This window comes from Nilaparvata lugens, chromosome 6 (assembly GCF_014356525.2).
Source record: "Nilaparvata lugens isolate BPH chromosome 6, ASM1435652v1, whole genome shotgun sequence".
NCBI lineage: Eukaryota > Metazoa > Arthropoda > Insecta > Hemiptera > Delphacidae > Nilaparvata > Nilaparvata lugens.
In genome coordinates this window covers 45532999-45555519 of record NC_052509.1, presented here as the reverse complement: position 1 = coordinate 45555519, position 22521 = coordinate 45532999, and the positions used below count along the sequence as shown (strand labels likewise).

Genomic DNA, 22521 nt, shown 5'->3' with positions numbered 1-22521 from the left:
ATTCCACATCTTCAGGCAACGAAATGAGACGTCCAGCGAAGGCCTGTCTTAGAAATGCCATATCATCTCTCGATATTTGGCATGTCGCAATTATACTGTATTGAGGTTGAGATATTGTCCTCTCAAGTTTGTTCGCGAAAATCACGCTGCATTGCTAGATAACGATCTGAATCTGACGGTTTGTTTTTAATATAAATATTTCCAATAAAAATGATCGTTACAAATTTTGATAGCAAACTTCAATGCTGAACTGTGAAAAATTAGTATCAATCAAGGTATGAATAATTGCAGTTTTATTCATCTTAATTTAAGCCATTGACCAACAATTATGGTTCGAGCGAAATAACAGTTCATATTGTAACCGAACTGGCGGGTAGATCTGGTAGCGGGCCCAACCAGTTCGGACATAAACTTAAACCTAGTTAGGAGGTCGGCCCAGTCCTGCCTATACGACCCTGGAAGAGGCCCTCTGAGTTCAAGTGGGTTGAAATCTCAACCCCAATGGGAAAGAGGCACAAACTCCTCCAGGAGACGCAGACCACAGCAGAACTGTTCGACTCTCCCTCTTATCTATTTAACATGCCTTAACTAAGTGAGAACAAGGCGACTGGAGAAACAACGACTGTTGAAATGAAATAGATTTAATTTACGAAATAAATTGAATAGATCAATATTATGTATCCCTCACTAGTTCGCAAGAATGTCCAATTAGTTGTTAACGTTGAAACATGAAATTCTTCTCAACTCACATTAAATTCGAATTTTAATACTACACCAAATTAATGCCTTAGACATCGGCTTAAAAAGTAACATAGGTATACACATTTAAATACTCTCTACATCATAAAAATATGCAACTGTCGTCAGGATAATTGTTAACAAAATTATAACTGTCTTCTCGTTAATGGTACAATTGAATAAAAAGGACAAATCTATTATAAGTGTTCCTCAATAGTAGGCGAGAGTATCCAATTAGCTGTTAACGTTGGAATACAAAAACCCTTCGCCACTCTCGTCCCAATCAAATTCTAATAAAACACTAACATTTCAATTGAATAACATTCAGAGTAATTATCAACTTGGACAATTAAATAATATTAAATAATAATAGCACAGTACAACCTATCTCTTACTCCAGCCGCCAAATAGACTAAGATAAAAGTAATTCTCGACAATTTCAAAGGGAAGGTTCGGTCAAATATTAATCAATTATAGTGGCCAGAATAGATTCACTCACCCGTGATAATAATTCCGAGGGTCACTTTCATTAGGATCCAAAACCGCATCTTGGCTTCTGGATTCAGGTTAGAGTCACACGAATACGTTGTTCCCGCGAATTAATTTATTGTTCTCACGGAAAATAATCACACGAATAAGTTCCACAAAATATATCAGAAAACTACAGGCGAACTTTATCGTTCATACTTCAGGAATAAGTTCAACAAATTAGCCTATAACGAAAAACTGTAACCAATCCTTATTGTCCGTATCGCTCGAATAATTTCAACAATATTATAACGAAACACAAAAAAAAGATTCTATCGTTCATATCTCACGAATTGTTCAACATAACACAACGAGTACAACGAATACGACGAGTACAACGAGTACAACGGGTCGTATAGGCAGGACTGGGCCGACCTCCTAACTAGGTTTAAGTTTATGTCCGAACTGGTTGGGCCCGCTACCAGATCTACCCGCCAGTTCGGTTACATTATTTGGTGGCAGCGGTGGGATAAATATTAGAGAAAAATTTATTAATTTCTGCGATTGGAATCTTACGCAATCTAGCGGCGACAGTTGTAACTATAACAATGGAGTCCAATGTTTACATTGTAGGTCAACGGTTCTACCTTGTGACAGCCTTGTTGAATCAGCGTTCCTAGGCCAACAATGAACATTGAGTCACCGTTGTTCAGAGAAATTGTTAACTTCAATTGGCACATGACATTAAAACCGGTTTTTAATTGGAATTGATCGGAATTGAATGAATGGGTAACCCAATTGTCAACCCATAAAAATTAATGGAGGTGTGGTGGAATTATGGTGGAATAAAGGCAACTCTGACAGAATAGAACATCGAATATAATTGGTTACAGGTGTGATGTCTAACTCTCCACACGAAGCTGACAAGGAGGGAGTATGGTTCGAAAGTATGGGAGAGGCGCTTATTACATTATTTATAGCACGCGAATAATTACAACAAATATAACGAATCAATTGAACTTGATTTTTATCGTTCGAATCACAAAATAAATTTAACAAAATATAACAATTAAAACTTATTTCACCGCAGTGCGTCTCGCGTTCGAGAGTAACCGTTCGCTCAGGAGTCCATCGCTGACTGACTCGAGGGCTGTCCATGGACATTACCCTAGCCTAAAACGCTTGGGAAACTCACCTTTTTCTCACGGCAGAGAAAGAGTGAGAGCTCAAAATTGGATGGAGAAAGAGATAGTTCCTTGTGGAAAACTGTCACCAGATTGCAGTTTTTTTTCCTCCACGAGGCAGAAGAATACGCTGTACTGTGCACAATTCTTATATTCTAAAACGCAATAATCTATTTCTCACACTAGAGAAAATTGAAATACCCTTACGTCTAGAAAAAAAATGAACATTAGAAAATTCAGTCCGATCACGCCATCGAGTCCAAAGTTCAATGATTTTAGATTGGCGTATCATGAGAAATAAAAAAAATTAAATTAATTCACCTCCTCTCAATAATTCTACCCATTTACAATATCAATCTATGGATTAGTGAAGGATATTACAAACTTGTTCATCTAATATCGATCTTTTCCCATGTAATCCTCGAATAACTAGAATTTAGGTGAAACTATGAGAAAATGATTGAATATCGTGTTACAGCCGTCTCACAGGTGGAGCATTGGCTTGAAAATCTACACGACCGCAGGCGTTTATTGGAGGTGTCTTATAATGAGAGGAAAATACAGCTGGAACAGTGCTTGACGTTAGCCCTGCTGACAATAGATCTGAGGCAGCTGGAAGGCGTACTCGAGAAACGACAGGAATCACTGGCCAGGAGCAGGGACGAGCTGGGAGACTCCGAAGCCAGCTCTCAGCTCCTGTTGCACGAACATCGCAAGCTGATGCCTCAAGCCAAAGTAATTACAACTTAAATTTATTTTTAAAATGTCTTGAGTATTATAAAATATGTTCAGTTTTATAACGAAGAGCATTAAGTTACAGCAATAATAAAATACAGGGTTGGGTAATAAAGTATGGATGATTTAAAATAACAGTTACTTACTCATTTTCAAACAAAACTAAAATTATTTTCTGCTAGTGTATTCAATGTTCTATTTCGCCTTCAATGTTTCTATTTCAAAAACTGAAGATTGATTTTATTTTACGTACAAAAATAACACCTGTAAAATGGTTCTACCGATACTTGAAAAAGATGAAAAAAGAAATTCGAGCGATACGACGTCTATTCAGAGGAGAACTTCTCACAATGTCTACAGGAGTGTATGGATGAAAACGTATTCTATTTTACAGGTGTTATTTCTCGTACATAATCAATGCTATAATTTTTTCCTCTAATTAATAAAATGGTAACATTAAAAGAAGAAAAAAATGAATGTGCGATCAAAAATGTGTGGAATTAAACAAATTTGCTGCTACTTCAAATTATTTATAGTACTTCATTGTTCAACCCTATGATTACATATTTGTCTAAATACTGCAATAGAATGAATATCTAGCTGTACAGATTTGAATATGACTCATAATCAATGATATTAAAATATTATGATGAAAATCCTGTATGTAATGGCCGTAGCCCCAACCTCAGAGGTCAAAATAAAGGATAGCGAGTCTAATCCATCAGTTTATTTGTAATGATCGAAGAAACTATATTGAGTAATTAGAGAAAAGGAAAAATGTTGAAAGCAAATATTATAATATACTGTTGATATGGAAGAAAATGTCTTAAGTATCCAATTTAATATTTTAAAAATTTGATTCAATTTGACAAAAAAAATTAATTTGAATGTTTCATATTTAGTGTGCTCTTTAGAATTAAAATGAATTCCCCCATATACGTCTGCCCGACGTATTCTTGCTGTCAAAAGATTTGAATCGGAGAAATTTTAAATTTTTTATTATAAAATCAAAATCAGTTTTACTTCGTCAAAACAATTACACATCAAACTAAATCACTGATCATCATACTAAACATACACTAAATCCAGGGCAAAAAAATAATACAATTCAACTTATTAATAAAAATCTTTACTTTACCCTGGCAAAATAAAAGTACTACTTGCTGAATTAAAACTAATTGACTGAATTACTAATGACTAAACTTAGATTTTGCATAAAGATTCTGAATTTATCGAGGATGGCCATAGGCTTATTTTTATTCTTATTAATCAATTAATTCTAATTTAATAATTGAAACGAATTTATTCAATTTGTGATTCAAAGTTTACGTAAATATAAAAGCCCAACCAAAGAAGGCTATCTCCAAGTGACCTTGTAGTTCAGTTGGATGCATGCGCGGCTCATAAATCAGAGGTTCGAGATCTATCAAACTCATTTTTTTGCTGGAAATTGTCAATTATTATTAAGATTATCCACGTAATTTTTAACAAAATGATAAATAATAAATTATTCTATTTTTTATATGTTTCTTTGACATACGAAGATTGCATATTTCAACACCAAATTTTCCCCAGTGCAATTCACGAGTTACCTACTAGTACAATAACTAACTGTCTTTTCCTTAATAATAGTTTGTAACTCAACTTGGTTTCATCTTTTCATGAAGGACTTACAAGAAAAAGGATTGAAAATCCTGAAGGCATCAGAAGAACTCCAAGAATCAGGACACTTTGCCGGAGAAGAAGCAGTCGCACAAGCTTATAAACTACTCAACAATGCATCTGAATACATTGAAGATACTGAAACCCGTGACGATTTACTCATGAAAGCAAACTCTTTCTTCAGATCTGCTCAGACGGTAAGTTCTTGCTGATAGTTGACTAAAATTTTTAAGAATTCAAAATTTCTGAAATAAAAATGTTAGGATTTAAACAAATTGAGACTAGAGTTTCCAGATACTGACGTTAATTAAGTATTTTCCATAAAAATTTTATGTGATTGAATGTATTCAATGCGACAATACTGCTAGCCAACCTTCAACAAAGGCAACTTTTTATCATTGAATTCCTTCAATCACATTAGCTTTATGGAAAAGTTTCAATTTTACACAATCTGGCAACGCCGATATTTGGTCGGTTGGAAAATCAAGTTTCAATTTATACTTTTTAGAGTATTGACTCTGATAAAATATTATAAAATCTACAAATTTTCAATTTTATTAAAAAATCGGAACTATTCATTTTACACACAATTCCAGTTCATGGAATGAAAAAATAATCTTACCGGTATTTAGTTCATTTGAACATAATGAACTCATTTCTATATTCTTTTATGAATACGTTAGTTAATAATAATAGAAGCTTTCATGTGGTTCCTTGCCATGGGATCTTTAAAACTCATTTTTATGAATAATAGTATCAATTTTTCAAATTTCATTGAACAGTTTGAAAATTTACAGGATGAGGTGGGGAGATAGAATAGCGGCTGACTTGCGGGAGAGTGGTTGGAGGAGAGAGGAAGCATTGGATAGGGCTTTGTGGAGAGGCAAACTAAGAGGAAGGAATGCCGACCCCATTTAAATGGGATAAGGCACAGCCAAAGAAGAAGTTTGAAAAGTTACAGTAAACCAAAGAGAATCAATGTTCTCAAGACACATAGAAACTAATTACTAATTTAAATAAAAACCTTTTAACAAAAAAATCGAATCCGAGATAGGGTTATTTATTTATTTACAAAGCAAATGACAATAATGTAATAGCATTGGTAGATAAATAATAAGGTAGTCCTTGTGCTATTTTTCTTCCAAATTTATAGGTGACAAAGTCCAAGATAAGGTTAGAATTTAACGTGTACAATTTTTATAAAATTTTAATCCAAAATGAACATGAAAACTATAAATTTTGAATCTAGATGCCTTGAATTGATAAAGTGATTAGAAATATTCCACTCAATTACAACTTGTAACGAATAATATTGAGTTATTTAAGAAAATTTGGAACCATTAAAGGTTACATGGTAGATTCAATTATTCTCTCTATGTGACCGCTGATTTAAAAATTTCCAGTACGATATTACGCACTTGGAATACTCTGAGGGGAAAAGTTTCATGAGTTTCATTTTAGTGCAACTGTAGGCTGAGTGTTGTTTCCTCCCGATCTGTGATTTGTACTTGAATTAATGAATAAATGAATAACTTTAGGCTGACAACCTTAAAGGTTTTCATGGTGACTTGTATATTATTTATTTATGCAATATTTATATAATAGGTGGTAATGGTAGGATACTTCACAGAACCTTAACATTGTAGATTTGTTTTTGTGAGGATGATGCCCACATAATTAGGAAGTTGAGGATGTTTTCGGCAATAGCCTGTTTTTCCTTTTGCGACTATTGCATTGTTCGCTCTATCCAATAAATAAATAAATAAGCCCCGAGCTTGGGCGTGGATATCCGTTGGGTATAATGGTGAGAGATAAAATCCCAAGTGGGCTTCGAACAGCAGGGAAGCGATTTTGCAGCTCAAAAGTGTAGTTTAGCAGAACTATCTGCATTCCAATCGGAGAACCAGTAGGACAGCACTCAATCAGTGTTGTGAGTTGGTCTCGCTCCTTGGGCAACTACTTCCCAAAGTGATGTTGGCTATCACTCTAATAGTTTTTTTTTATTATCATGGTCTTATAATAATTGTTGAATAATATTTTATTCATTTTTAAAATAGAATATGTATTATTATCAAATTGATCATCAAATTCATCCTTAAAAATCAATAAATTTACATTAATAATCAATCATCAAATGTTTCAGGCTATTACCAAGCTGGATCAATTAGAAGTGCAGTTGAATACAGCGGACTTTACTGCTACTCCTGCGCAGTTAGCAGCTCTCCATGGAAATATTACACGTGCTATCGAAAGTGCAACTGAAGGAGCCTTACAAGAGGGCTATGCATTGCTCGAATCAGCTCCTGGATCAGAGGTAACTTTACATGAAATATTTGTTACATTAATTTGACTTTAAAGTGGTTATCATATTAAATTAATAATATCTTTAATTAGTATCCTATTATCGATATTCAATACTCAAACTTGGACTTGAAAACTAGATCACAACTCACTGAGACTTAATAACATACACTTGTTTTTTCCTTGCGTGAATTTGGCAATAATAATGGTTAGCATATTAAATTATTAAAGTTTTGATGGAGAGTCAACACACACAGGTAGATTTTATTTAGATTTGCAGTTTCAGGTGTGCAGATATTTCTTCACTTTAAAAGTTCCTTCCATCAGAGCCAAGTATTTAAGCCTAAAGCACCTTGAATGTTGATTTCCAAAAAAAATATGGTGAAACATAACTGCTTCATAACTATTTGAAGAGGCACGAAAAGCTCCTCTTTGTTGATATTAAATTTGTTAGCATTAGTTCCATTAATTTATACAATACTATTTCTCCAATTGGCGCTCCTCAAATATCAAGTTACGGAAGTAATAATCTTTGTAGAAGCTAATTATCTTTCTAATTCTCTCCTCTAATCTAAAACTCTTCTTTAATTATCTGATGAATATTGTGGTGTGTGTATATGCCAACATGTCTTTATTTATAAAAAATAATATGAACTTGAAGATTGAGTCGAAGCAATCTTATAATTCAATTCATTTTTCTTATTGCGGATGATGCCGGCTAAAGATCTCTATCTAGCCATTTTAAAATTAATTAGTACCTTAGAGGAATTAGAGGTTAGAAGAGTCCCATGCCTAATAGTCCAGTCTAGATTCCCTACAAGTTGTGTGAATTTTCTTTTTTTTTTGAGACCGTATCTTTGAAAGTCTCCTAAATTTTTCTAAAATGGGTTTTCCAATTCATATTTAGCTCTTTTAAATCATGTAACTCACTATTTATGTTGTAAAAAATGGCATGCTAATCATGAGGCTGTAGAGTGATTTATTTGTTTAACGTTGTTACTTACCTTTACCTTGTCTCTCTATTGATTTTTTCAGAGTGTCAAAAGAAAAGTTGAAGAGATTGAAAGTCGGAAAATACAATTGAATGTCATGTGTGTTGAAAGCAGTGAACGCAGTATCAAAACTTCCAAAGTATTGAATAATTTCTTGGAAAAACAGAATCAGGTAACCATTCTTTGATAAATGTGAGGAAATACCTAAATAGTTTATGAACTACTTTATTAGTCTTCATGAATCAAGAGAAGTATTTTTTTAAAGTTACTCTCTAGCTATAAAATTAAAATGATTGAGTCTATCAATATCAGAATTGCTAGATACTATGGAAATTAATCTTATGGTTAAACATTGTCTCTAAATATAATAGTAGTATTATTCTTCACAATTTACTTCTTAGATGATTCAATTTATTAGGCCTTATGGAGTTAATCCAATTAACACAGAAAGCACGAAATAGCAACTTACTTGGAGTAGCTTTTAGAAATTAATTTCTCAAAAAGGTTCAATTCAAAGTCAAATTCATTGCAAATCATTATGATTATTATTACGTCTTCTACGAATCATTACTTCTTCATTTATTTTTTAAATTTTGGTTACTTTCTTGATTCTAAGATAATTTTCCTTGAAAACAACCGATTGCAAAAGTTTTAAATTCTTTTTTTATTATTCCATTCAACATGATGTCTCTACTTGAGAATTATAATGAAATATAATGGAAACATCGGAAGAATTGAAGAGAATATTATTTTTGTTATTTCATTTGCTCAAAAGTATAAGGAATGTCATTGATTTGAATAGTCCTCTTGTGAAATTTCAACTTCCGTTAGAAAATTATGAAATAATACTTTCAATTATTTGAATTTGTTCCATGAATTATTTTAATATTCAGCTTCTTTTATTTAAAGTGACTGTTTGCAATTTTCAGCTGTACTCATGGCTGGTCTCAACCGCGCAGTCTTTCATTCAAGGACACCAAGACATGGGCAGTGTACTTGCGATGGCCAAAGACTTTCTACAGCAACATACTAAAATGTTGAATGAGCTTCAGGTTAGCTATTTCAACTCATGTCTCTCTCCACTTTATTATACTAGTGCTATTGAATGTTTAGTATATTCGAAAATCTTTTTCTAGTTGAGAATTATTAACAACGTCACACTCTTAGTAAATGTCTGAGGCTGTTCCAGCTAGTAATTGTTGGAAAATACAATAAGAGACGATTTCTGATTACATTACTTTAAACTTTGAAAATAGAATAATGATATTGCAAGATAACTGCGTAATTAATCATATTCATTTATTTATGCAACAAACAACACTGATGTGAAAAGATTGGTAGAAAAAATCCTTGTGTTATTTTCTTCTCCGAATTTAGGTGATGATACAGTTCAAAGAGTAGGTTAGGCTTCTTTCAATTGTCCAATTTTCGATGTAAACACATATAAACATAAAATTTTACTTCAAGAAGTCATTTTCAAATATGCTTTTTATGTTCTCCAGTTTGATAATCCTTCCTGTTGATGTAAATGATCTGTGGTAATACTCATCTCACAGGGATTGTAGATCTTTATTCATCATACTAAAACGGCAATCCTTGAAATCTGCCGTATTATTCATATTTATTATATTTTTATCTAATTCGAAATTAATCTATCTTAACTTATTATCTATCTAATAATATCTATCTTATCGTATCTAATAACTCTATCTTAATATTTTTGACTCATTTCTTTTTTTCTGTCTCAAATATTATTACTACTTATTCTACTCTTTCATTTTTTCTTCCTTGACGCAAATCAATGGAAATTGGCGAGAGCATAACCTAATTTTTGAAAGTTATCAATGAATATTCAGAGAAAGAACAGTTTTAGAATATGCCTGTTGTGCCCAACTCAATCATTCCTCTTATTTGTGAACTGTGAAAGTCTCAAATAAATTCAATCTATTTTGGATAATAATTTATGAAATTGAGCTTATCATTGTATTCTACAGAGTGATTTCTGAGTCCTGTTACCCCATTGCAAGTTTTAGGCAATTTATTACTAATAAAGTTAATTTTGTTTCTTCGCACGAAGTTGGTAACCCTACTCAATCTGTATACATACGGCAGTGCGAGTTGATAATCCTTGAGTGGTGTAACACTCTTTGGATTCCTGTCGTCTTATGAATAGAATGTCTTTCACCATACAACATGGTGAAAAGAATCAAACCCTGTATAAATTCAATGGATAAAGAAAATGAGTAATAAACGTAATATTTTCGGGCTCAAAATGTATGTGTTTTTTATTCTATATTCTCTGAATTTGAAATTGCTTTATGTTTTTTCGAAAGTTTTATTAAAAACCTATCTAAATTTGAAATTGTTTGTTTCATTTTGATTTGTAGTTTCAATATCAATGATTTGGTGTAGAATATTTGGGATACTTTAGGCAAAATTGTGAAATAGAAGATGTTTTGGGCAATAGTCTGTTTTTATCTTCTGACTATTGCATTTGTTTGCTCTATTCAATAAATTAATATATTTCTTTTGAATATGATAGCTATACATTTTATGAAACTGAATTTCCATTTTATAAATTACATTAAAAAATGGGTAACAAGACTAAAAGATCACTCTGTAAAACACAACCTGAAGGTATTGTTGCAAAACAATTTTCTGACAATATATAAAGTGAAGTTGAGAACATAATTTTTTCTTGTTTTAGATGAAAATCACAGAGATCAACGCTCTCCTGTCAACATTGCCGTCAACACTGGAGACTCTGGATGCTGACAGCCAGAGGGATTGCAAGGAGAAAGCCGAGGAGTTGGTCAGGCAGAGCGATGTGCTGAAGGAAACCCTCGAACGCAGAACAGAGCTAGCGCGCACTTATGTCAAATTCCACAGTCTGGCTGTTGAGCTGGCCTCCGACATGGACGCTCTCGATGACATCCTCCAACCATCCACCATCACTGGCAATGCCCTCAATAGTTGCAAGCAACGTTGGCTCAACGTGCAGCAGGTTTTCCTGCAGCTAGTCAACACGGGCACCAATTTCACCGAAGATTCTTACAAGGTAAGGAGGCAAGGAGCAATCCTGAATTTAGATGCGTAGTTTGGATGTGGAACCAGTGCATGTAAAATTCAAGGTCTTCTTGTTGTAAAGGTTGAACACATCATCGAAACTATTACTGAGGTAAAATGTGCTGAATACAACGACTTGAAATCGTCACGACTCATCAGACTTTTTACAACTTATTAGATTGTTACAAACACAATCTATCAGACAGGAGTTGCCGTTGTCGAGTGGATTAACTGCTAGCTTTGCAATCCAGAGTTATATATTTTTAGGGAAACTTGTGTGTACTGGATATAAGCTTTAAACTGTCGACCAGGGCTGCCTGAAAATAGTCTTTAAGTTACGTCAGAGACCCATAAATTAATCAGGTGAGACCTGAGAACTGTGACATTGATAGCCTACATTGGATACCTGATACATTTGATATTTCTTCTATTTATCGTATTAATAAAATAAGTAATTATTTTCTATAGTTATTATTAATATCTAGTAAGCCCTAAATTCTAGTAAAATGTGAAATCAAATTAAGCTCATGGAAATAATAAATATTATCTAAATTTTAGACATCAAGCATTAGATACTGTTCTTCAATCTTCGAATTCATAGCATCAATTTATTTGAAATAGTTCAGACCTTGATATACTGTTGAACAGCTTATCTACAAGTATTGTAAGTAATTTTCTCAGTTGGTGGCTGTTTTTCTCATTGGAGACAAATGTTGTTTCAACAACACGAATCATTGGCTAGTTTCTTCAAAAGCACGAATAATCAAGGTTGTTGAACATTAAAACTTTAATTTTTCAATTTAGGCTTATAAATAAGTTGTTTTATGCTTCTTGTTTGGTAAACACTAGAAAATTTCAATTCTCATTCCGTATCTTGTTCTTTAATGTCTTGGTGTAAAAATCTTGTTGTTTAATGTCTATGGGTATGGAATTGGAATAATGAAACTATTGATAATTGTTGATAAAAATTGAATAAATTTATAAATATTTGATAAATTGTTCATATCAAACACCTTCTTATAGTAACATCCATCAATCTATTTACGAGGATCGTTTTTCAACCTCCGATTGACAAAGAAGAAGAATGTATATAGTTAAAAATAATAATTCTATCACTAAAAGTTACGTAAACTAAAGATTAATTTTCAACATAATCACCGTGAAGATGCAAGCATTTCTCATAACTTTCGACCATCCTACCAATACCCTTTTCATAAAATGTTGCCTTCAAATGAGTTGAAGTGGACTATAGTATTGTTTTGGATCTCCTCATTAGTTTGGAAGTGCTGCCCTCCAAGTCATTCCTTTAGAAATTCGACTGAGTCACTGTCGAAGTTGTAGAACCATTCCATAATTAAATAAAAACACACATATATCGTCAAATTATACAGTTTTATTTGGTACGGTTTCGTGACCACACAGGTCACATTTTCAACCATGGTCCTGTGCCAAATAACAATGTAGAATTTGACGATATATGTGTGTTTTTATTTAATTTCTTTAGTTTGAGCAAAAAGGTGAAAGTTACTCAACTGAGGTTTTTGTGGCGGGTGATCGAAAATATTGCATTTGATTTGCCAAAGAAGCAGTTTGGTTTCACCAGCACTGTGATTAGTTGGATCACAACGATTCAGGAACTTATTTGAACGGTGTCTTTAAATTTCCTACACCATTTAAGTATATCACAATTTCTTCGGTAGATTTTTGATAAGGTAATAATTGCCTTATGATTGCAACATGCATTTCGCACTTGTAAAGAGACTCAAGGTGCCCTCTGTTGGTGTCTTTATGCACGTTATTTAACCTTCCGGTAGTCTCGCCCTACTCAATCATACGAGCAGTCGCTTGTTGTATTTTGTACAACATCCAATTTTCTAAGTGTTATGTACTCTGTTTACTGTCAAAACATATTAATTAATTGTATAATTACTTTTTCCATCTTCTTGGATTATTTTACGCCTATGAACATTTGGATGATTACCATTTCATAGCCCAATAAGGTACATCAAGCAACGCCATCAATTCTGTGTTATTGGTTCGTTTACAGTTCCCGTATACAGTCTTTCCCTATCTTATGCACAGTGCGACTTATGCACTTTATGCACTAAATGGCACCTAAAGACTGAACCATAGCTCGGTTGATATTGCAACTCAGTGGAGTGATGGGGAGAAAGTTTTGGAATGCATAGGTGACTCATTCATTGACACCACCCCATTCAATAGTTTTGTGCAGCAAAAAAACTGACACTGTTGTACTTTTTACAACAGCTCGACTGCCGGAAGGTTAAATAAATTGTGTAATAGAGGTTGTTTTCCTGTTGGTGTCTTTATGCACCTCATTTAAATAAATTGTGTAAAAGAGGTTGTCTGCCTGTTGTCTCCAAATTTTTCCAAATCTCCCTGAATTTTGTGAATCAGTAAGATATCAGAAAATTGAAATTTGATTTTATATCTGAAATGTATTTCTGATCCAGTCATATGCCAGAATCTCAGTCTTTAATATGAAATTGTCACTGGCACTTGGCCAATCCTGGTTCTCTCACAGTTTATTTTGGCCTCTTTAGAATATTATTGACGGAATTGCTCTATCTTGCCCAACATCGCGATCGATTTCTCCTTTCGCCCATTAATTACACCAATCACATGTGTTGCAGTTTTAATTATTACCCATAACTTTTGACTGTTGTTCGCATGGTGGTTTGTCGAGTGTGTAATCTTTCAAATTGTCTGTTTATTGCGATCGCTTTCTATTTCTGCATTAGTCTTTGATTGTAAACCGATACGAAAGTGTACTTACTTGAAAGGGAGGAGCGATAAAACCGTATTTATAGAGAGACTGATGTCTGTGGTAGTTCGTGCGCTTTTTAATAGTTTTTTTTTTCAGTTTTTCGAATGGTTGTTAATGTTGTCGCCCTGTTCATTATTTATGGGCAGACAGCTGGCAACAGTTCAGTTTGCGTTAGAGCTCGCTTTGTGTACGAGAGTGGGCAGTTCTTTCTGTAATATCTCTCATGTCTCGGACAATCTAGTTGTTCTAATAGGTTTTTTCCCTCTGCGACCCGGCGAATGGCATAAGTGTTTCTAAGTTTTTAAGTGAATGGGACAGTGAACACTCAAGTGAAGTGTACGCATTGAAATTACAAGCCAGGAGCATTAAGTTCTGTTCTACTTACTCATGTTGTAAGTGTTCAATTTGAAATATGGTTTTCTACAAACGTTTTGATAATCTTGGTAATATAAGTGTTTTGTTTTTCATTGTATTTTTAAAAGAAACTTGACTGTTATTCATTTTTTTCACTCTAGTAGGTCAGGTCTCACATTTACAATTTCTGGATTTATTAAAGGCAATATTTATATAATGAGGTTCATTGTGTCCAATAAAAAAAAGAAGTAGAACTAGAGTTGATGAATAGCACCTCCATGTATTGATAAAATTCGTTAATCATACCAATATCAAGTTGCAATACTGATTGAAATGGTAACAACAGTCTAAACATACTCTAAAAGTAAACTCTATCAAACTCTTTACACATTGAGTAATTGATAATATCTGCCGCAGAAAAAGAAAAATTACCTGTATAATGAAGATGTGTTATAGTTTTCATTTTGATCGCTCATATTTATTCATAATAATGATAGTGATTGGGAGAGGAATAATTGGTTTAATCTGTTCGTCTCCCAAATTTTTATAAAGCATTTCTGTTCAAAATTTCGGTTGACATACTTTATTTTATCAATTTATCAAAATAATACCTTCGCAAAATGTTCTTTTTATTGGTCTGCAGTAAAAATTTTGGATTAGTTGGGTTTAGATTAAAATGAAAAACAAGAAGGCATTCAACAGAAGGCGTTCAACTTGGAAACTGTTTAGCCTGAAATCTATTGTTGCATGATTCTTGAATGCATCAAATAAAAATCAATGTCATCATATTTTAATGACTTGATGAGGCAAAAACAGTTTCATCCTCTCCTATAATTGTCTATTAAAAAAAGTTGAAAAACTTCGGATCAGATTGATTTCATAACTCCAATAACAACCAATTCCTTTGCAATATGTTGGTGTTATGTAATTAAATAAAATATCAAAGTGTATTTAGTTCAAAATTATATCTGTTAAGTTCTATTTTAAAATTATTGTTTTAATTTGCTTAATTTACATACTCTTGAATCAAATTAAATTACACATTCAATAATGTTTCAATAAAAGTCACATATTATGGTCTAAATATTGTTGATATAACTTCTCTCATACCGTAATACAAAATACACTAAAAAATATTCAAAAGCTTTCAAAATGATTGTGCTATTCTTCATAATCAATTTACGCACAAGACTCATATGTGACCCTCATAAATAAGTTTTTGTTTCTAATATTTATGGAGCATTTCTCCAGAAGCAAACATTCGCCTTGTGATTCGAATTGTCAACGTTCAAGATATACATTTCTTATCTAAATTCATATTAATGAACAATTTTATGAAACGTAATATTCGGATTCTTCACTATAATAAACTAAAGAAAAATATTATTAATGGCCGTCATGAGACATTTTTCATGCTTGAAACTTTGCATGCCAATAAGTCACATCTTATAATAACTGTATTTTATAGTGTTCTAATCCACAATTTCAACAAAACTACTCTTAAAAAACCATTACACTACGCTAGAGCAAACTACATAAAGCAAAAGCAAACTACATAAAGCAAAAGCAAACTATACTTGAAAAAGCATTGTGCATATATTATGCCAATTATTGTGATCAACAAAATCAAAGTAGATGTTCACTGCATTACTAGATAAACTATCCGTTCAACAAGTAAGGAGGATTTCAATAGCAATTTTGCATTATTGACTAGTAACATTGAGGTGTTTTTAAAATACTGAAATAAACTTTTCTGCATGATCAATTGCAATGTCAGAAGGGAGTGACTGCAAGAAAAGAGTTTAAAGTGGTTGCCAAATCGTGCGATAATTAGAACAGTTTGATAGCTTTATGTGTGTTATTTGGGGGAATGAATAAAAAATAGCCGGCTCTTGCGAGTCCAAAATAGTTTTGTTGTCATGACGACAGACACAGTCCTGGACTGAGTTAGCGCAGTTGCCACTTCTAAAGCAAACTGCACAACGTTTCAAAAAATATACTTTGGCCTCTAATCAAACAAAATGTCAAACTCCAACAGAACAGTTATTTGTTTCTCCAGCTTAACACATGTAGCCAGTTAGATTAATTGACGAAATGGGTATTTTGAAACGAGAGTGTGGGTGTTTCTGCTTAAGCACTGTCAACTTTCAAAAACATCAAATTAAATTAAGCGTTGGGAATTCTCCTACAAACTATTATTGTAATTTTGAGTGTATGCGAATAACAGAAGTCCAAAAATAATACTGCAATGTTGAATAGACAGTTCAAAGAGCAGTAGTAATCAATCGATCATGCAAGATTTTCTATTTTACAAATATTAACATACTTTGCTGTACTGGTTTTAGCTTGTTATTTATTAATAAATTCATTCACTGAATCAATACTATAATAAACAAAAACCAGACATGTACAAAACTTCTGTTCTCCCTTATTTTGATTGATAGTCGTTATAGGATTCATGTAAGCTCTGTAATTTCTTCAAAACAGTAAACTTGGAATTTCAAAGGCGGACAGTGTATTCAAATATCCTAGAAACACTATATACATACAAGAAAGGTCTAAGAATATTAAAGTAAACTTTAAAAGTTACTCACTGTAATGACTTTTGTAATGTTTAATAATTAATGTTTAAAACTGATTTGTATGACATTTAGGAAAGTAAAAAGCTCTGTAAGATGGGAAATACCGTAAACGTTTACTTGCTTGTATCCTTACAATTACATTTCAACTTTGCATTTATGTATTACATAATTGTACATACATAATTTAAGAAAGGATGTGAATGAACTACCCTATGCAGTTGTTGTGAGTTCATTGTTATTAGAGATGTATTTTTCAATTCGGACATTATTGGATTTATTGCTTGATGCTAGGGCTACTGCCAGCCATAAACAAATCTATTTTAAATTACCTCCACGCAATGTATCAATCATCACATCACTGCCTAGCTTGTGCTTTGCGCATCTGCTATCTATTATTTGTTTTTCTCTGATCCCAGATGAATTTTTTTCCAACAATTGTGATTGATTGGTTGAATTATTTTTGGAACGACGTTGTTGTGATAGAGAATAATAGTGATTCTCGTTTGAATTTTGATAAAGCATCTCTGAATGCTTCTACCAGATTCATTAGATGAAAGATTCAGATGCTTTTGAAATGCACCCTTGCATTTTTCTTTGTACAAATTCATTGTTGTATATTATATTCCTCTTCTTTTGTTTCAAATATTTCTCTTGAGCTGTTTTCAAATATTCGTTATCTTCATATTCAACCCACTTTCATACTAACATTTATTATTCACAAGAACTTCTACAAACTGTTGAACTGCTTTTTTCAGTTTTTATCCTTCTTGATCAATTCCTAATTTTCTTCTCAATACTTCTTATTCTGTTAGAGTGTATAATTTATTCCCATCAGTTGATGTTTAGGTCATTTTCCTAGTCTAGCCTATATATCATTTGCCGTGAATAGGATTTTATAAGTGAAGGTCTTCTTTACCACCTATTTGATTTATTTAGAATACACAAGTGGATTTTTCTGTGTGATGTGAGGTAATTGTAGAACCTTTCCTTAGAGGTCATACATATTTAAATTGTAATGAAAAGCTGACTTAGCGAGTGCCCAAATCTAAATACAAATTATAAAACCTTCAAAATCCTTTCAAGTGTTGAATTGTTAAGTTTCCTTGCCAACTAGTTGAAGTGTTTTATTCAGTCCATAACAAACATCAAGTTATCTAAAGTTTTAAGATTATTTCTTTATTAGCTAAAGCCACAAAAGCTTGATATTCACCTTTACTTCTCTATAAAACCTATGTAGTGAACTTATAATACTTATCTCTTCTAGCCTTGCTTATTCATTTCGAAAACAAACATTCTTTTCAGAAATTCAAAACACTTTTCTTAGCCAATCTATTCAATCACTGTTACATGTAGTCTACTAACATTTTAAGAAATATATCTTGTTGAAAATAGTTCCATCATAAATATCCTATATTTTTTCAACGGAATCTCGGGATTTTCTCAACAGCCCAGCCATGTCAGAGGAATTAGTGGTTAAAAATCGTTCAGTCATGTAGAAAAATATTTTTGAATTTGATATTAAGCTGCACAAATCTTTTCCAAAATAGATTGTTCGCTTTACTGATTGATATCCTGTGAACACATGAATTCACTTCCCATTTTCTTGAAGCTTACTCTTACGCCTTCCTTATGCTAAATTTTCTTCTCTTTCCTGAAAATTCAAAACTTTTACTAACCATAAAATCATCAAGTTAGGTTAGCTACCCCCAGTTACGGTTTCAAGAATGAACTCTTTGCTCCATTTCCAGGCCTTTTCGACATTTGACATTGTAAGACCACTTGGAATTTTTCTTTAGCTTTTTATTGAAAAACATAAAATTAAATTCTTTTCCTCTGCTTTTGTTTTCTTCTATTCCTATTTTTGCATTCCTTTATATAATAATAATAAATGCTTCATCCAATAAAAATAAATTACATTACAGTTACATTCAAAAACACCAACGCATTCCATAATCATTAATGAACTTGAAACACATATTGATGAACTTGTTTTTTATTGTACTTATGCTAAACCAATTACTCCTTACCCATTATCAATATTATTCCCCTTCCTCTTCAATAGAATAAGACATTGGTAAACATAATTCAAAATCACTTCGAATTCATACATTGTTAGTATTTCCTTGCCTGCACAAAAATCATCTCAACAAAAACGAATGTTGAATGCATAGGCGGGGTGAGCAGGAATGAACTCACTAAGCCAGATTGATGTATTGAACATTATTTACACATTTCGCTGTGAATATTTATTTAGGAGCACTTGACGCGGCTGGAGAATTGAGCTGAGTGCTGGCAATGATTCAATAAATGGTTGTCGTTTCCGTTGCTCAGGTCGGGGGGGCCAGGGACCCGCATCTGGACGTCGAGCATGCGCGTGTGAGCGTCGCGACGCTCATCGAGCACTTCACGACGCGCAAGAGCGCGCTGACCACGCGTCACTCGCGCTGCGAACAGGCGCTCTTCACTCGCCAACAGACTGTCTCTCTCTGGCAACAAACCATGGCTGACGCTAATCAGGTACGCTCACTCACATTCTCTAATCGAATTGTCGATTAATGAAAATATACACTTTTACATTATTGAATAGAATTGTTGATTAATAATAATTTCTCTGATTGCCAATGAATTGCAACCAGAGGAGTTTATTGACAAAACATATACATAATTATTATATTATACATACAAAAGTTGCTAATACTAAACTTAGTCCTAATATTATGATACCCCACTATAATAATATGTGTCGGGATGATCATAATATTCTTTTCTAAAACATGTATACAAATTTAGTTAGTAATTTTAGTTATAAGATAATGGAAGAAACATTTTTTATGAGAACACTTCACTCACATGGGGCTACTTTTTAACAAATTAATAAAAACAATATAAACATCTTGTAGTACCCTTTATATTCTAAAAACTTTAAAATAGTTCAACACCTATGTTGTTAAGTTGTTGATTTAAAGTTTTTAAAAAATAAAGGGTACTAGAAGATTTTTATATTAATTTTTTATGAGATGTAAAGCTGCGTACAGACTTGAGCGCCACGAACACGCGCATTCCACTTTTCATCAGCTGATTATATTTGTTTGTGTACAGAAAGAATAAGGTACAGATATAATAATCGTAGCATCAGCTGATGTAAAAGTGAAATGCACGTGTTCATGGCGCGTAAGTCTGTACGTACCTTAATGAATTATTAGGCAGACACTCGAAACGTCATTTGGTGTATAATATTTTAATAATAGAAAAATTCAAATAGGATACCAATGATCTATTGATTCTATAATTGAGGTGTTCTTAATTGAACAAGTAAATTATATATCCATGTATCGATTGAAAAGGAAGTGCCTCTATGTAACATTTCAACTGAAAGACTTGTCGCATATTGAGACGTGACACGATGTGAGATGACCTGACCCGAGTCTGCTAAATGGTTTATTAGTCAAGCCTAATGTAATAATGATTTTCAAAACAGTATTTATGAATTGAACTCTTATATGGAATAACAAAATATTTCGGGTATTTCATATTAACGAGGTTTGGATAGATACGTTAATGGTCGGTCTCGGCTGCCTAAAAGCAGTCATTAGGTCATATCAGAGGCCCTGAAATTAATTAGTTGCGACCTAAAAACTCTGATACCAGACCCTGAGCCAGACAAGTCACACGATATTATTATTATTCATAATTAAATATAATGGATCAATTCATGAATACTGTTTTGAAAATCATTATTACATTAGGCTCGGCTAGTCGCATATTGAGATCCGACGCGACGTCACCCAGACTGCTAAGATATATGCATGTTACTATAATTATGTTTAATGAACTTTTGAGAATAAAATTCTCTATAATTTATTCATTTATACAGTAAGTACATTATCAAAATGATAGGGAGAGGAAAAATAAGGTAACCTTGCGCTATTCATCTCCCAAATTTAGATAACGTAACACACAGTCCGAAATGGGTTAAGTCTTGTTCTTCAATTCACAAAATGTTAATTCTTTGCAGACGGTTGATTGGGTATCAAAGCTGGATGCCCAGCTTTATCCAGTGATGAATGAAGAAATAACAAGCTCATCCCAAATGTCCAAAGACATTGAATTCAAAATGAAAACAGTGCTTCCCGAAGTGAAGAAAGCGTTGACCGAAGTCCAATCACGGATTAGTACTGCAAATGATCTTATTGGAACAGGTAGGTGTTTCAACTTTTTTGTCAACTTTATGGATAGAATTAATCAAGCATCATCATCAGAGAAACTGCTTTTTAACTTTTCAACATAATTTTGAAAAATTGTCATTCATCAATCATTGAAAGTGTTTGATCAATTTGTTACTATGTTCAGGTGAAGTACCCAACAGGGATGACTCAGTTCTTATAAAACTCAAAGAACTTGAAGACAAGCTACATGTCATGATATCGGACTACCAAGTACTGTTGGAGATGTTGATATCTTTTTTCAATAACCTTTCTGAGGTGAGTATTCTGTCAATTCTATAGGAATTGAATAATTGTGCTTACATAAGGTGACATAAAGATAAATGAATGTAGTAGATTCTACTTGTGTTTGCAGATTATTTAAGTAATATTTAATTGCATTTATAAGGCAGTATTAAAATTAATGCTGAAGAAGTCAATTGATCTAGTTATATTGTTGAAACATGAAAAATCATTAATACAAAGTTTGATTACTCTATTAAAGTTGATTCCTTGATTGTCCGTTACATAGAAAGGCTGCTTGAATCAATGGAGTGCTTGTTTTGCAATAGAAACACTAAATTCGTTCTAGTCTGATGCCTTCCTTTCTGTTCTCTGCTCTATAGTGAATTACTATAATGAATTACTGAGCTTAACATTTTAGATCGGCTATAAAATTAGAATGATATCAGCTATCATAATATTGAAGAAAAGGGTAGCAGTTGATTTGTTGAATTTCAACAAACTTTTGAAGCCCTGGAAAAATAACACATCAATAATAATATTGAATAAATAAATCAATATGATCACAATATTAATACTGGTAATGGTATCGAATTATTAGACCTAGCTTTATAACTAAAATTTATCAGCACTTCTCTAGATAATTTTTTACTATAATAGTATTACTGTTATGCTATTTCCAGCTGGAGAATAAATGTACAAAACCCACTGGAGTCCTTGGTGAAACTGTATCTATGGATTCAGTGGACCAGATGATAAAGGATCATGATGCCAATCGACAAGCACTATCTGAGCTATTCAGATTCACTCACTCAGAAAGTCTGCATATTATAGACAAGATTAAATTACAGAGAGTGTATAAGAATCTCCTCCCTAGGTACAAATTGTATATTCGGCAATCAGATGTTCATAGTATCAACGAATTGGAAAAATTCGCGAGGGCGTATGAACAAATAAAAGCAGAGGAGAAACAGAATAGACAGAATTCGAGAGTTCAGATGATTGAGGACACGAAAAAGATTACAAGGCTCAAGGTTGAGACAGTTATAACCCCTACTAGTAACAGACCATCTCTTAGTGAGTCTGAACCCATGTGTGGGCAATACAAGAGACCGGGGCACTGGAGATCAAACTGTCCCGATATCCCACCATGTAAAAGGAGCGGAAAGAGAGCACTGAAATGTGTCTGTGATGTGCAGAAGGAGA

General features: G+C 33.0%; 1 protein-coding gene across 1 annotated transcript in view; it reads left to right on the top strand.

Annotated features, from left to right (window-relative positions):
• LOC111050512 (titin) overlaps positions 1-22521 on the top strand; it is a 119181-nt gene that overhangs the window by 40226 nt on the left and 56434 nt on the right. Inside the window, exons 6-15 of the mRNA XM_039431467.1 lie at positions 2869-3125; positions 4793-4984; positions 6931-7101; positions 8124-8252; positions 9010-9132; positions 10788-11138; positions 19202-19387; positions 20886-21069; positions 21221-21351; positions 21999-22169. Coding sequence (XP_039287401.1) covers positions 2869-3125; positions 4793-4984; positions 6931-7101; positions 8124-8252; positions 9010-9132; positions 10788-11138; positions 19202-19387; positions 20886-21069; positions 21221-21351; positions 21999-22169 — 1895 coding nt within the window. The remainder of the gene's footprint in view (positions 1-2868; positions 3126-4792; positions 4985-6930; positions 7102-8123; positions 8253-9009; positions 9133-10787; positions 11139-19201; positions 19388-20885; positions 21070-21220; positions 21352-21998; positions 22170-22521) is intronic.